This window comes from Centroberyx gerrardi, chromosome 5 (assembly GCF_048128805.1).
Source record: "Centroberyx gerrardi isolate f3 chromosome 5, fCenGer3.hap1.cur.20231027, whole genome shotgun sequence".
Taxonomy (NCBI): Eukaryota; Metazoa; Chordata; class Actinopteri; order Beryciformes; family Berycidae; genus Centroberyx; species Centroberyx gerrardi.
In genome coordinates, this window is record NC_136001.1 from 20999028 (window position 1) to 21011912 (window position 12885).

At 41.3% G+C, this 12885-nt stretch overlaps 1 protein-coding gene across 1 annotated transcript; it reads right to left on the reverse strand.

The window, feature by feature from the left end:
- Window positions 1-187: 187 nt before the first annotated feature.
- On the reverse strand, window positions 188-9887 carry LOC139925229 (activin receptor type-1B-like). Its single transcript, XM_071916503.2, has 9 exons — window positions 9746-9887; window positions 6220-6465; window positions 5589-5846; window positions 5223-5453; window positions 4912-5079; window positions 3818-3974; window positions 3542-3666; window positions 3297-3427; window positions 188-3141 (listed from the first exon to the last, which is right to left on the reverse strand). The coding sequence occupies exons 1-9, from the start codon at window positions 9834-9836 to the stop codon at window positions 3016-3018; spliced, it is 1533 nt and encodes a 510-aa protein (XP_071772604.1). The 5' UTR covers window positions 9837-9887; the 3' UTR covers window positions 188-3015.
- Window positions 9888-12885: the final 2998 nt, after the last annotated feature.

The window sequence follows — 12885 nt, forward strand, 5'->3', positions numbered from 1 at the left end:
TATGCATCTTACATATCACATCAAACAACTGTCTAAATATAACGTGCATAGCACTGAAGAGCAGGAGGGGAAGTACACTGCAAGATGTTGCTGAACTATAAACACCACTGTACAATACTAGAAGGTTAGAGTTGGCAACGATGAAGGAAAAGCAATGATAAGTAAAATTACAGAAATGGACGACACATAGGAAAACAATTGTATTTATTACTCTACGTTAGAAGTTACATGATTGGAAATAAGTCCTGAAGGAGTTTTTACACGGATGCAGTTGTCTCTCTGCTGTGACTGGACAGAGACCTGGGAGTTGTCACGACTTGTGCAATACATCATTTCTTTGACTAACACTCCATTGTTTATATTCATTCAAGGGTGTACTCGAAGCAAGGTATTTAAATCCAAAAATAAACTAGGTATTTTCCCCACTGTAAGGCAAAATGATGTTATAATTTGACACTCATACCCCTTTTGTGTTATAATAGAATATAATATGTTATAATAGAATAATAGAATACAGAATATAGACATTCACCCACCTATCAAACAGAGCAGCTCCCAGGCCCCCCAATCTTTCCAGACAAAAACAAATAAGTGCGGCCACTATGTTCTTATGGACATCACTTAAGACTTAAACAAAATACAGTGCAGGTGAGCATGAGATTCCAAAAGAAATAAATACTGGTCAAACACATTTTATGTGAGACAGCATTGAGACATTTCAGTAGTATTTACTTTTCACAAATAAGGTTACATTTTGTGCTACAGACATTTTTCCCCATAAGTCCTAAGAAATGACAGATTCTCTTACAATTGTAATCCACTATTACAGATAGGCATGATCTGTATAAACATTCTCAGTTTTCAGTGATGTGATCTTTAATAAACATTGGAAATCATGGCCCGAGATGCTGCTGAGAACACAATTTGGTTCTAGCGCTGTGAGGTCAGTAGTGCATACACGGCCTTTCAGGCTTTCACAGGGACTCACAGCATACAAACACATTATAAATAACATGGGAGAGACTACATCAGCAGTACCTTTTGAGGTTACATACAACTAAAGACAACAGCGCACCAATTTCCTGAAAAGAAAACACACAAAAACGTGGAGAGAACAAGCTTAAGACAATGATTTGTGATAATGAAACAAACCATTTACAATTTGCACATTGAAGAGGTATTGTATGGTGAGCAGAAGAGGAGCAGGGAAGGGAAATATTGATTAAAAATGAAAAAAAAAAAAAGACTGTTCTACAGTAATAGGAGACTACAGGAGAAAAGTCAAAATAAGCAACAAAATGTCTCAGTGATTTACATACAGTAGCATTGCTTTGGAGGTCAGAAAGTACATTGGTACATAATTTAAGAACAGCAAAACAGAAGCCTTCGATTTTCTTCCCACCAAGAAAGATGCAGGTATAAAAGATTCACCATCTAAAACATGATCTAAATATCAAAGTAAAATCAAATCAAAAATGCAATATATACATAGTTTCACCTTAAAAAGTTATTTTTATGTACAGTAGTTATACTTGGCCAGGGAGAATGTGCCCTGAGGGGAAAACAACATTGGATGTGCTGTGACAATATAAAAAATTCAACGTAAAAACCAACTATCATTCAGATTCCTGGAGTTTAGTTTGTGTATTTAAAAAATGGCTAAAAAACACAATACACATAATTGGGCCATTACAGGGTTTGATCATTTTCTGCCCTGTATTTTAGGTACAGTGTCTGTAGTAGTGGCTGCTGCCGAGGAGATCTGAGGTACTCTAAAACCACTGTATGCCAGCTGATCTGAATAACTTGAGTGACGTTCACTGTCATGGCAGGTATGCTCTGAAACTCTCTACGGGCCAAACGAGAGACAGTGTGTCAGCTGACAAGTTGAAGGACAAGGCATATCGTGTCACTGGCATGCCCATTAGCAGCCATTGCTATGCTACACTCTAAATCTAATACTCCGTCGTAGAGAAATGCCTTTTTTTTTTTAAATGACTCCTACGTTTTTATTTTGCTGCAGCTTAATTTTTTGGTTTAAACAGACCAAAAAAAAAAAAAAGGTTGTAGATCAGTAAGCACACTGAAGACCTGAGGTTTACAACAGCTTATGGTAAGAGCTCTGGGCATGTGGTCAAAAGGCTTAATGTTTGGCAAGGTGCCATAATGCTCCAGTGACTTTGAAGGTCCCGACTCTGGAAGTTCACGGGTCTGAATACACCTCATCGAAAGACCTTGGTCAGCATTTACACCAACCGCCTCAACTGCATTGTACATGCTTACATGGTAATCGGCATACAAAGAAGCACGCTGTTGCAGCAGAACCAGATGAAGATTTTTTTTGCCTTGAAGGATTTCTGAGCAGTTTCCTATGTGCCTGCATGCTGTAGGCGTGCCACAGAGGAACCTACATAATATCCACATAAACACCCATATATTATCACAAGATCTACCAATTTAAATAATAACAGAATAAGTAAAAGTAATAAGTTAAAAACTCCCAACTCTCCCAGTTTGCACCCTACAAAGACAACAAGAACAAATGCTATATCGGTTAGATTTGAAGTAAATGTGATCAAAGAAGACTTTGAGGAAAGGTCAGCAATTGATTTTCAAAATGTCGACTTGTTAATTACATATCCTATTAATTGCATACAAGTATACAGGTAATTTCTGCCAAAGAGAAAAACATGGTCATTGTCAGGGAGTCTGCAGCCTTGTTAGTAGGACGCGTAGAGAGGAAAAGGGTCAGCAAGGGCAGGAGGAGTTGAGGACAAGACAGGAAAGGTGTCCTTAGTAGTTTGGCTGGGTAAGCGAGGTAGGGTTTGTCAAAAATCAGGTGGCTTCAAAACTGGCAGGAGTGTCTATGGAGTAATATTTTACAAATTGCCACTCTCTACTCTTTCCTCTCAGTTTGTGCGTTCTTTGAAGAGGGCCCTGCCCCGACTCTCAGTGTCCTACAGTCTGAGACGGGGTCCTCATAAGTGCTCTTTCTCAGTGCTCTGCTGACTTAGCTCAGACTTTAATATCCTCTTGAACGCTGAGCTGGGACAAGGTCTTTTTGATACGCAGGGCCGTCAAGCGTGCAGCTCCATTGGCATACCAACACTCCCTCATAATCTTGCCCATAACCCGCAGGGCCTGGAAGAGCAGGAGGAAATGGCAAATAATGTATAATATTAATGAAGTTGATGATGCAAATATAGCGCAGGTACAGTATGCACAGTATTTGAAAAGGGATTTAAAACTAGTGCACTACTTGACACAAAATGAATCAGTCCGCCGCATTTTCATACCTCATAGCTCTGCCACCAATTCGGGACATTGGGCCGAAGCTTCTGGTCACATACCACCTTCCTCATCTCCTCTATGGACGGGTCAGAAGGTACCAGGTCATAGTAGGGCAGCTGGTACTCTTCATGGATACCTGATAACGCAGGGCAAAGTCGAGGTCAGATCAGTGCTGCGTTCCCAGTTGTTACCAATGAGAAAAAGAAAACAACACAGGGTCAGTGAGCAGGGTGAAACAGAATAGTCCGACCTCCACTGTTACAGCGGCGTGCGATCTCCCAGTAGACCAGCCCCAAAGCGTAGATATCAGCACATTTAAATGAGTCAAAGTGTCTCATGTTGATACTCTCATCCAGAACCTCTGGGGCCATGTACCTGCGAGGCGTAAAAACAATCCCAGTTGGTAATGATGTTACAGGATTCAAAGATATTCAGGGCAAGGGCTGAAAGATATCTGTGAGAAAGAGAGGTCAGCGAAAGGCCAGCCGCTGTCCGACTGCCTGCAGGTGTGTATGTGTACACAGACCTCTTGGTGCCCACCCTTTGATTGGGGGCGATGTCGATGGTGTCTGTGGCAGACTCGTGGCGGACAGCCAAGCCCAGGTCAGCGATGGCACAGGTGCAGTTCTTCTTCACCAGGATGTTCTTGGACTTGAGATCTCGGTGGGCAATGCCTGGCTTTCCTACCAAGAGACAGATGCACATGACAATCATTTGCGAATTCTTAATTCTGTTATTCACAGAATTAATGATTAACATGTCATCTCTGGACTTTTTTTTAAAGTAGCAGTTGTAATGAGTTGTGCAAGTTTCCTTCTTGCAGCTAGTGTGAATGTTTAGTTCAATTCAATAACCTTAATCTACATTGAACAAACACTCTGACGGCAGAGCTTGAACTCATAAAACATACAAGAGATTAGGAAAAGTAATACATTACATACAAGGACACTGCAAATAAAAGTAAAGGGTCAAACTAAAACAGAACATTCCCTAACCTTACCTCTAACATGAACTATGAAAAATAAATGAGAGAGTCAAATGATACTTTTCTGAAGTTCTATTCTGTAGGTACAAAAAAGAAGAAAATAATAAATTGTTCTTAAATTGAATGTGCTCTCTCTTTTTTCTATGCATTCTTGAAAAAACCATGTGGTCTTTTTGAATTTACTCCAACCTCTTTGAACATTAGAGGTAAACAAATGTGGAAGACTGCCTGACTTCAAAGCAGCATGATGTAACATAGTTTAAATGAAAGAAATAAATTTTCTCAATGGCATCAAATACATGTTTTTTGGAGGTTAATAAAGGAACTGAAATCACAGTTAGGTGTTTTAAGCACTGGTGCCTATTACTGCACATATAGTTGAGAAATTGATTTGGGGAGCAGACTAGATGTAGTCCAGTATTTGCAGAAACTGAACCACTTGGCAGGATGGGATATCTGTTAACTGGTTTGTCTTCCAGGTGGAAGCATGGCTTTCCCTAGATTCACATTTCCTTAGAGATGGAGGCCAGGGAAGGCCTTTAAACCACATGCACAAATATACAGACATGCAAATCAGTTTTGTCAAATGCACTTCTGCATACATGCACAGACACACGGACACACACACACACTACCTTGAGTTCCTAGAATCTCCATGTGCAGATGTGCCAGGCCGCTGGCAGCTGACAGCGCCAGTTTGATCATGCCCTCGATGGTGACAGAGTAGCGGTTCAGGTAGTCGAAGAGGGAGCCATGCTCATGATAGTCTGACACCAACCACAGCTGGGTCCATGTGCCATTATCTTTGCAAGAGACAGAAATGGAGAGTTCAGTTGAGAAACAAATAACCAAAGAAAACATAAACAAGAATACCCTGATGTTCTTAATTATTTATGCATTCTTTCATTAGCAAGGGGACATGTGTTGTGATGTTACAGGTGTCTACCTTTGTTGTCGGCAGCTATGAAGCCCAGGATGTTCTCATGTCGGAGCATGATGGTCTGGTAGATTTCAGCCTCACGGAACCAGGAGCGCTCTTCTCTGGATGAGAAGATCTTCACTGCCACATCCCCTCCCCTCCAGCGACCCCGCCACACTTCCCCGAAACGGCCCTTACCGATGATCTCTTGCAGGACAATGGTCCTGGCCACAGTCCGCTGGACAAACAGAGGCAGACCTGCTCAGAGAGGAAGAGAGAGGAAAACAGCCATCAGCAGTCTGATGATATAACTTTAATCTAAAGATGCCAAAACCAGTGTAAACTACATTGTGAGTGTTGGCCCACTGCCACATTGTCATGCTGTGCACTGACCAGAGCCTGAACCAGACGTGGACAGATCATAAATGAGGTCCTGTAGGGTCTTGTCCTTGGCCAGGTAGAGGTGGTCACAAGACGGATCCTCCACCTCCAGCCTCTGCCTGTGGCTGTAGACCCTCTGATGGTACTGAAACAGGAACATGCCCACCATCAGCAGCAAGCACAGCAGGAACACCGGCCCCGCAATCACAGCCACCAGTTCCACTGGCCCCCACGTCCCACCTGGACCATCTGGGCCTGGCTGAGATGTCACTGGGAAGAGGAGAAAAAAGTAGAGGAATCATGTAACATCTGCCATACAGTACAACAGACTGACTCATCTCCCCTGATAGGAACTGCTTCATGTCCCTGAGGTATGATAAACAAGTAAATGGACTGGCATGGGACCAGCACTTGTATAAAAACACAATGGCTGGTCCCAGCTAAAAGAATTCCGGTGCCAAACTTCCATACTGTGGTCAAGGAAACTTGATTGTTATTTGTCACTGCTATCTTGACCTTATTCTGCCTTTGATGTATGACATTCAAGTTCTAGACATGCTTTTTGTTATTTTGTATTTGTTCTGTATACTATGATGGATAAAAGTTTGTGTGTGTATGCCGTCTAATACTTCACAGTTCTCACCAGAGGGTACTTTGAGGTCAATGCTGTTGCAGTAATCAGTGTAACAGCAGTGGATGTTGAGTAGGCCCTCTGCACTGAGGCAATAGAATGGTTGTCCAGGGGGCACTAGTTTGTCCCGTGTGATGCAAATGCGGATGTGTTGTTCTTGGCCATCAATGAAGGAAGTGGAGGCCATGCAGGCCCCATCAGTTTCACACTGGGAGCCAGTCTTCTCACATTGGGCAGTGGTGCAGTTACACCATAGAGCTGCAGAGACAGAGGGGACAACAGAATACATACAGTATAAAAAATAATATTCAACATTCTTCAGAGTACTGAACTCTGATCTGAAACCACAGCAAATGTATATGTTACATTTATTGTTATGAAATAACAAAGGACAATCAACCAAAAATATTACCAAATGATTTACACTTCATGTCCACTAGAGGGCAATAACAGACAGCAGCAGAGACAGTGGCCTCTATCAGAAGCATACAAGAAACACTAAAGTTTGCATAACACCATAAGCTACAGACCTACAAACAATATGCGGCCTTACATTTAGCCACATTTTTTAAGGACAATAATTGTTATTTGTCAAAGTGAACTTCTATTACTCTCTGATAACCCCTTAGCTTGTAACATCACACTTCTGTGTGGTGAATAAAGAGGGTGTGGCAAGGGGGTCAGACATACATTTTTGGGAAAAGCCCCTAGGTTAGCTACTAATTTTTGGGGGAGTATTTGGGATTAGTTGGAGTCATGTCCTGTAAAGAGGGAAGAGGGAGGTAAGGGCAGAGAGAGGGAGAACATTAGGGGGTCAGGGGGTAGAAAGAGTGTATTCAATTTATTTAGGCTTTGCTAACTCCTGACGGTGGGGGTGGGGTGTGGTGGAAAGAGCTTTAGGAGGCTGGGTGGAGGGTTTATGTGGGGCCATACAGGAAGAGTATTAAGTATACTATTAAGTATAAGTGTAGACTTCCCTGTGAAATGTGGCATAATATTATCAAGACACAGACATGGTGTGAAATTCCAGTAATTCTGAAAAAGCTCCTGTTCTATTCTCATTAGTAAATGACCTCAATGTTAATGCTAGAGCTTCTGTTGAATTTCCATCTCACTCAGAGGGGGAAAAAACCCCACAGTGGCATTAACTTGAGGTTTAAGTTTCACACATAAAAACACTTCCTGTTGATAGTGTAAACATTTTTACACATGAACCTAATATTCTTGATCTAGTTCAGAATAAATGTGAGAACACAAACACCATCTCTCCAGGCCTGAGTAGAAGAACAGAGTTTTGTGCAGTCAGTTTATCATCTTTATAAATATTTCAGCAAAAGCCTGGCACAGTGAAACTGCCAAATTGCAACACACTTAGTATATTGGTTAGTGTAGTGAAGTATTTCTTCAGAACAAGTTGAACAGCTTCATCTACGTCAAACAGGGGAAATACAGATGTGTTATGACATCTCTGTGGTACTGACTCACATGGAGTAAAACACCTACTGTGCTGGTGCACAAAATAATTAGAGGAAGACACCAAGATAGAAAAGAAATAAGGAAGACAAGACTAAACATTATATAAGACTGACCTTTCAGCATTTCTTAGCAACACACTAAAAAACACTAAAAGCTAAACACTTAGACCTTCATAATTGCACCCCACAACTGGCTCATGTGGCTCACTTTTTTTTAAAACCACTGAAAACACTTTAGAGAAGTGAATCATGGATAAGAAGGAAAGGTGTTTCAGACAGATGACCTCCACAACAAAGCATTCTTGTGCCTCAACACCTGGCCGACAAATCAAATTACTATCAGAGAAAATCTGTCATTGCAGTCAAACAGGGAAAATCCTAAGCATAAGCATCTTATCACACCCTTCATTTTTCTAAATAAAAAAATGGAGTGCTAAAAAAAATGTATGTTGTTCCTTTAAAGTATATGTTCATATCACAACTGCAATTCAAATGCATTTGAACTTAGTCATTTTTCTTGCTACAACTTTAATTGTATTCTATCACTTAGTCCATTTGGCTGTGTGTTTTCCTACAGAATCGAGACATACAGAGGGAAGCCATATGTTCAACTCAACAGAGCAGGAGTGGGAGGGCATGTTTTACAACAACATGCCTTTCAGCTTTGGCAAAAAGTGTATGTTTCATGATTTTCAAGAAATAGAAGAAGAGAGAAGTTGAGGGTCATTGGCAAGGGAACAGTGAATGCTTAGTGTGTTTCTAGCACTGGGCACAATAGAGATATTGTCTGGTGACAGATAGGCATGTGCTGTATTTAAGGAGGCAGTTTGTGTTACTTACACTGTACCATGTTTTTCACAGTTGGTAATGGTGGGTTAGTGATAGAAGGAACAACTCCCACGTTACATCCCACATCTCTTAACACTTAGATAAGCCACAAATCTCTGTTATCCACTGTTGGGAATTTGGACATTTTTAATCTCTAATAAAAAATGAGCACACAACACTGATAAAAGAAGGAATACTGCTAAATTATAATATTCATAAAACTATTCTAGACAACAGCATGCAATCACACTAGGCTCCAAACCATGCCAATGCCAGGCAACAAACAACCTTGACTTAATATGTAATAACGTTATCTACTTAACTATTCATAGATATCTCAGTAAAGCCCACAATTTTCGGGAAGTGAGAAGGGAGAGGGCGGTGCACTTACTCATTCATTACTGAGAAAAGCACTATCTGAATTTTGTAATATCATTTTCACTTCCACCTTTGAGTCTTGTTGCCGTAAGTGTAGTGGGAGTTTGGGCACGTTCAGTGACCTCAACCAGCAACAATAATTTAAAAAAACAAAACAAACAAAAAATATTCATGGCTGAAATTTGCACAAGAAATGATGACACTGATAACAAAGAAATTCCTTTCACTGTTGCCAACACAGGCAAAACCATTCCCAGTCTGACAGTGGAAAGACTGAGAGAGGCTGGCACCGAGAGATGTAGAGGCACTATCTTGTTTTCTTTCTCTGCTTGTTTTTCTTTACATCCTTGACACAGTTATATCAGCTACATGTCAATCTCATGTTTGTTCCATAAATAATGTAGGTAACGGAAGATTGTGGCAAGATTGTAGAAGCACAGCAGCAATAATCATCTGTCGTTATGCCATTTTCCGTCAACATAAAATAATGCCAGCTGCCAGTTACCTTGGTTGTTTACGGTTAGCTAGCTCCGAAGCTAAGACTGACTGTTTACAGTAGAAGCATGCACTGACTGAGTTGACAGCTCATGCTAGCTAAGCAAACATTATTGTCGACGTTAGTGACAAACTAACTGGATGGCTGAAAACAGGTAGTGGCATTAGTTTACGTTATATTTACAAGAAACGTAGTCCAATGAATACCTCTATCTATGTGAATAAATGATGACCTGGTTTCTGGGGGGCAGCTCGACTTGTTTGTCGCCCCGGCTTGCTAACCTAGCTAACGTTAGCTGTAAAGTCGTGCGCCATGTTGACAGCGATGCTGAGCTTCTGAACAACAAATATGCAATACTCACCCTCACAAGTTCCGTACAAGACAGCCTGAACAACAATCGTTAACGAAAGTCGGAGGTTAGCCATGGTCAATAAATTCCCAGTGCATCGCATTCATACATTTAGCTATGTTAGCTGTGGCAAGGCGAGATGACAAGCAGCCAACCACACTGCAGACAGTTAACTAGCAGGCTCCACCAGCAGGCAGCAGCACAGTCAGCAGACAGACAGAGGTGGGTGTACAGGAGTGACTTGGGACAAATACTTGACTATTACAAATATTGAGTTGATTCTTTGTGTAATACTTCTCCGCTCTTCGAAATCATTTCGTTTTTATCATTTTACTTGCGTCTATTTCAGTCCCATAGTAAGAAACTTTAACTTAAGAGCCAAGAGCAAATTAACATAGAAGAAAACACAAACCCAAGCAAAGGGGAGGAGGAAGCTGCTGTCTCGTTGATGATAGATACAGATAGATAGATAGATAGATAGATAGATAGATAGATAGATAGATAGATAGATAGATGTGTGGTGAACTTCCCTTCAGAGCCTCTGTCATTCTGGTCATTTACTCCTGTTGTCCAAACATGGAACCAGGTCCATGTATCCATGTATGGGTAATATCTCTCTCTCTCTCTCTCTCTCTCTCTCTCTCTCTCTCTCTCTCTCTCTCTCTCTCTCTCTCTCTCTTCTAAACACCAGTTGCCCCCTGCTTATCTATCCCTCTCCACAACAGAATTAAAATTAGCCTCTCATTGCTGTGAGATCATTTGCTGCACCTTTACTTTTTTCCCTTGATGACTTGATTTTTGCAAGAGGATCATGGCTGCTCTCTGGTGAAACATATGACCATATCCTAATGCATGAGGAGATAAAGATATGAGGAATGAAGGGAAGGCTGCTCAGATTCTGATGCATTGTTTTCTCCCATCACCTCTGGCTTCATATACCATGTCATCTCATGTCAGAATAAGCAGGTTTATAAGAAGGGATTATTGTCTTTAGTTAACCTAGCTTCTCTTCAAATGGCCATCCCTGCAAACAAGCCCCTGCGGGGCCTGTGTGGGCTTTTTGTGGGTGCTGTGGGCTAGGGCCATCCCACACCAAACCCAAACGGGCCCAGTGCGGGCTGGCCCAGGCGAGGCCCACAGCAGCATTTTTTTCCTTTGGGCCCCCTGCAGACTTTCTGTGGGCAGCCCGCACTAAAGCCCACACAGGCCCAGTGTGGGCCAGCCCGTTCGGGCCCAATGTGGGCCAGCCTGTTCGGGCCTCCAACAAATATATTTGGTGCTGAGCCCAAGTAATGTGAGGCTGAACTGGGGAGGGACATTCCATGTATTTTACCTTACAGATCAAATTGGGCAGCATATGGAGCACTCTACTGCGTTACAAGCCAGTTCCAAGATGCTTTGCATCGAAGAATCCTGTAATGTACACATCACTAGACAGTTGTTAACTTGAATCTTAAATTGATAAAATTAAAGATCCTATAACATACTTCTGTATTATAATGGAATGTAGTTGTTTTACATAATTATTATAATTTGATGGAAGATTTCCATCACACTGAGCACAAACAGCTGCAAACATAAATTCAACAGAAAAAGGCCCCAGTGAAGCCATGGGTGGTGCAGTGTCCTGCCCGGCCCGGGGTTTGGGGTTTGGTTGGTTTGGCTGCTCCACAGAACTTGAGTGGATAGAACAGTCCTTCCACTGTTTGCTATGGTAATTTGGCTGGTACACCATAAAATGGCGACTATGGGATTTTATGGGTTAGTTGCTATGGTGACAATGCAAGTCCGGGCATTCAGGCCGTAAAGTGTGTCACACTTGCTTGAGAACTGTGCAGATGTGTCTGTTGCATGAGTGCTTGGCAAATTGTCAAACTCAATGGAAAGCTGACATTAGTGACAAGGTTAACGTAGTTTTATCAAAGATTGTGCTTCTCGCGCTAGCTCTTCTTGTCAAAACATATTAGCAAACCTAGCTGGTAAGCATCATCAACTTTACCCATGATATATAGCCTACTAACATTGCTTAGCCTTCCTTTAGTGGAGAAGAAAGGTTAGAATTTGTTAACTTCTAACAGCTAACAGACATCAGCTGAAACAGATTAACTCAACTAGAACCATTTCCACTAACTGCACAGATGTCAAACTTTTGACCGACTTAAAAAGACAGCAGCAGTTTGTAAAAGACCCCCACCTAGTGGAGGCATGACTGACAACTTAATTCAGCTGCAAAGCCAGTTTTCCACTGCTTGGTTCTTGCTGTAAAACCTCGCGGCTCCGCTCAGACCATCCAGGAACGTTGATTTGAATGGGAAAGACCGTTCTGTGGGCTGCTCTCTGTTGTCTCCCTGACCCTGACTTCCTCAATCTCTTGTTGTCCTTGCTAAGATACTGATAGAATGGACAACATTACCTTTAAAAAATACAATTCACTTGGTTCCTATTTACTAGCATTTCTCCGTTTGAAGGTGATCATAACTGAGTATCACTTTTTTCTGCCACTTCCCTCAAAACTGGCTCAACTTCTGCTAGAGGAAACATGACATGACAAAAAAATATCAATATAGCATACATTCATATTTATTATACATGTGCTGGATAAATTGATTCTGATTGGCTGGAGGAGTGTTGATTAATTTCAGATAACCACATGGCTCTGACATAGTCCTTATCCCTGCTCTAAATTAATGCACCATGTTGAGACTTGCCTATGAACTGAATATTATTGTGTACAAGCATACCAGTTAGGAGATGGCCATTACTTTTATGGCATCAACAACATTTTTAGCAAAACCAATACACTTATTTTAGCTTTATTACCTTTGTACATCATCTAGTCACCTGAACTCTGCTGGTCTGCCTCCTCTAATCTGAGACTGATCCTATATGCACCACTGCAGCATATGTTTCTAACGTTACAGTCAAACAACAATAGATAGCTACATATTCCTTCATTCTCCGGTAGCAAACTTTACACAATAGTAATTTCAGTTACAAAGATGGATAATGTGAAAATGACACTGACATGTCTGTTTACAAGTTCTAAAGTGCCTTTGGTTTCAAAGTCTCAAACCCTGAGTTAAACACATTTTCAATTTACATAATTTTAATATAATAATATCGAGGGCTTGGAGCCAAAGGGGCGTAAGTGC

Excerpts from the sequence above, each read along its gene's own strand:
- LOC139925229 (XM_071916503.2), bottom strand. The coding sequence starts at position 9,836 with ATGCGATGCACTGGGAATTTATTGACCATGGCTAACCTCCGACTTTCG. Across the intron at positions 6,466-9,745 it reads CTTGTACGGAACTTGTGAGG|CTCTATGGTGTAACTGCACC; the intron begins GTGAGTATTGCA and ends CTGTCTCTGCAG. Across the intron at positions 3,428-3,541 it reads ACGCCGCTGTAACAGTGGAG|GTATCCATGAAGAGTACCAG; the intron begins GTCGGACTATTC and ends CTGCGTTATCAG.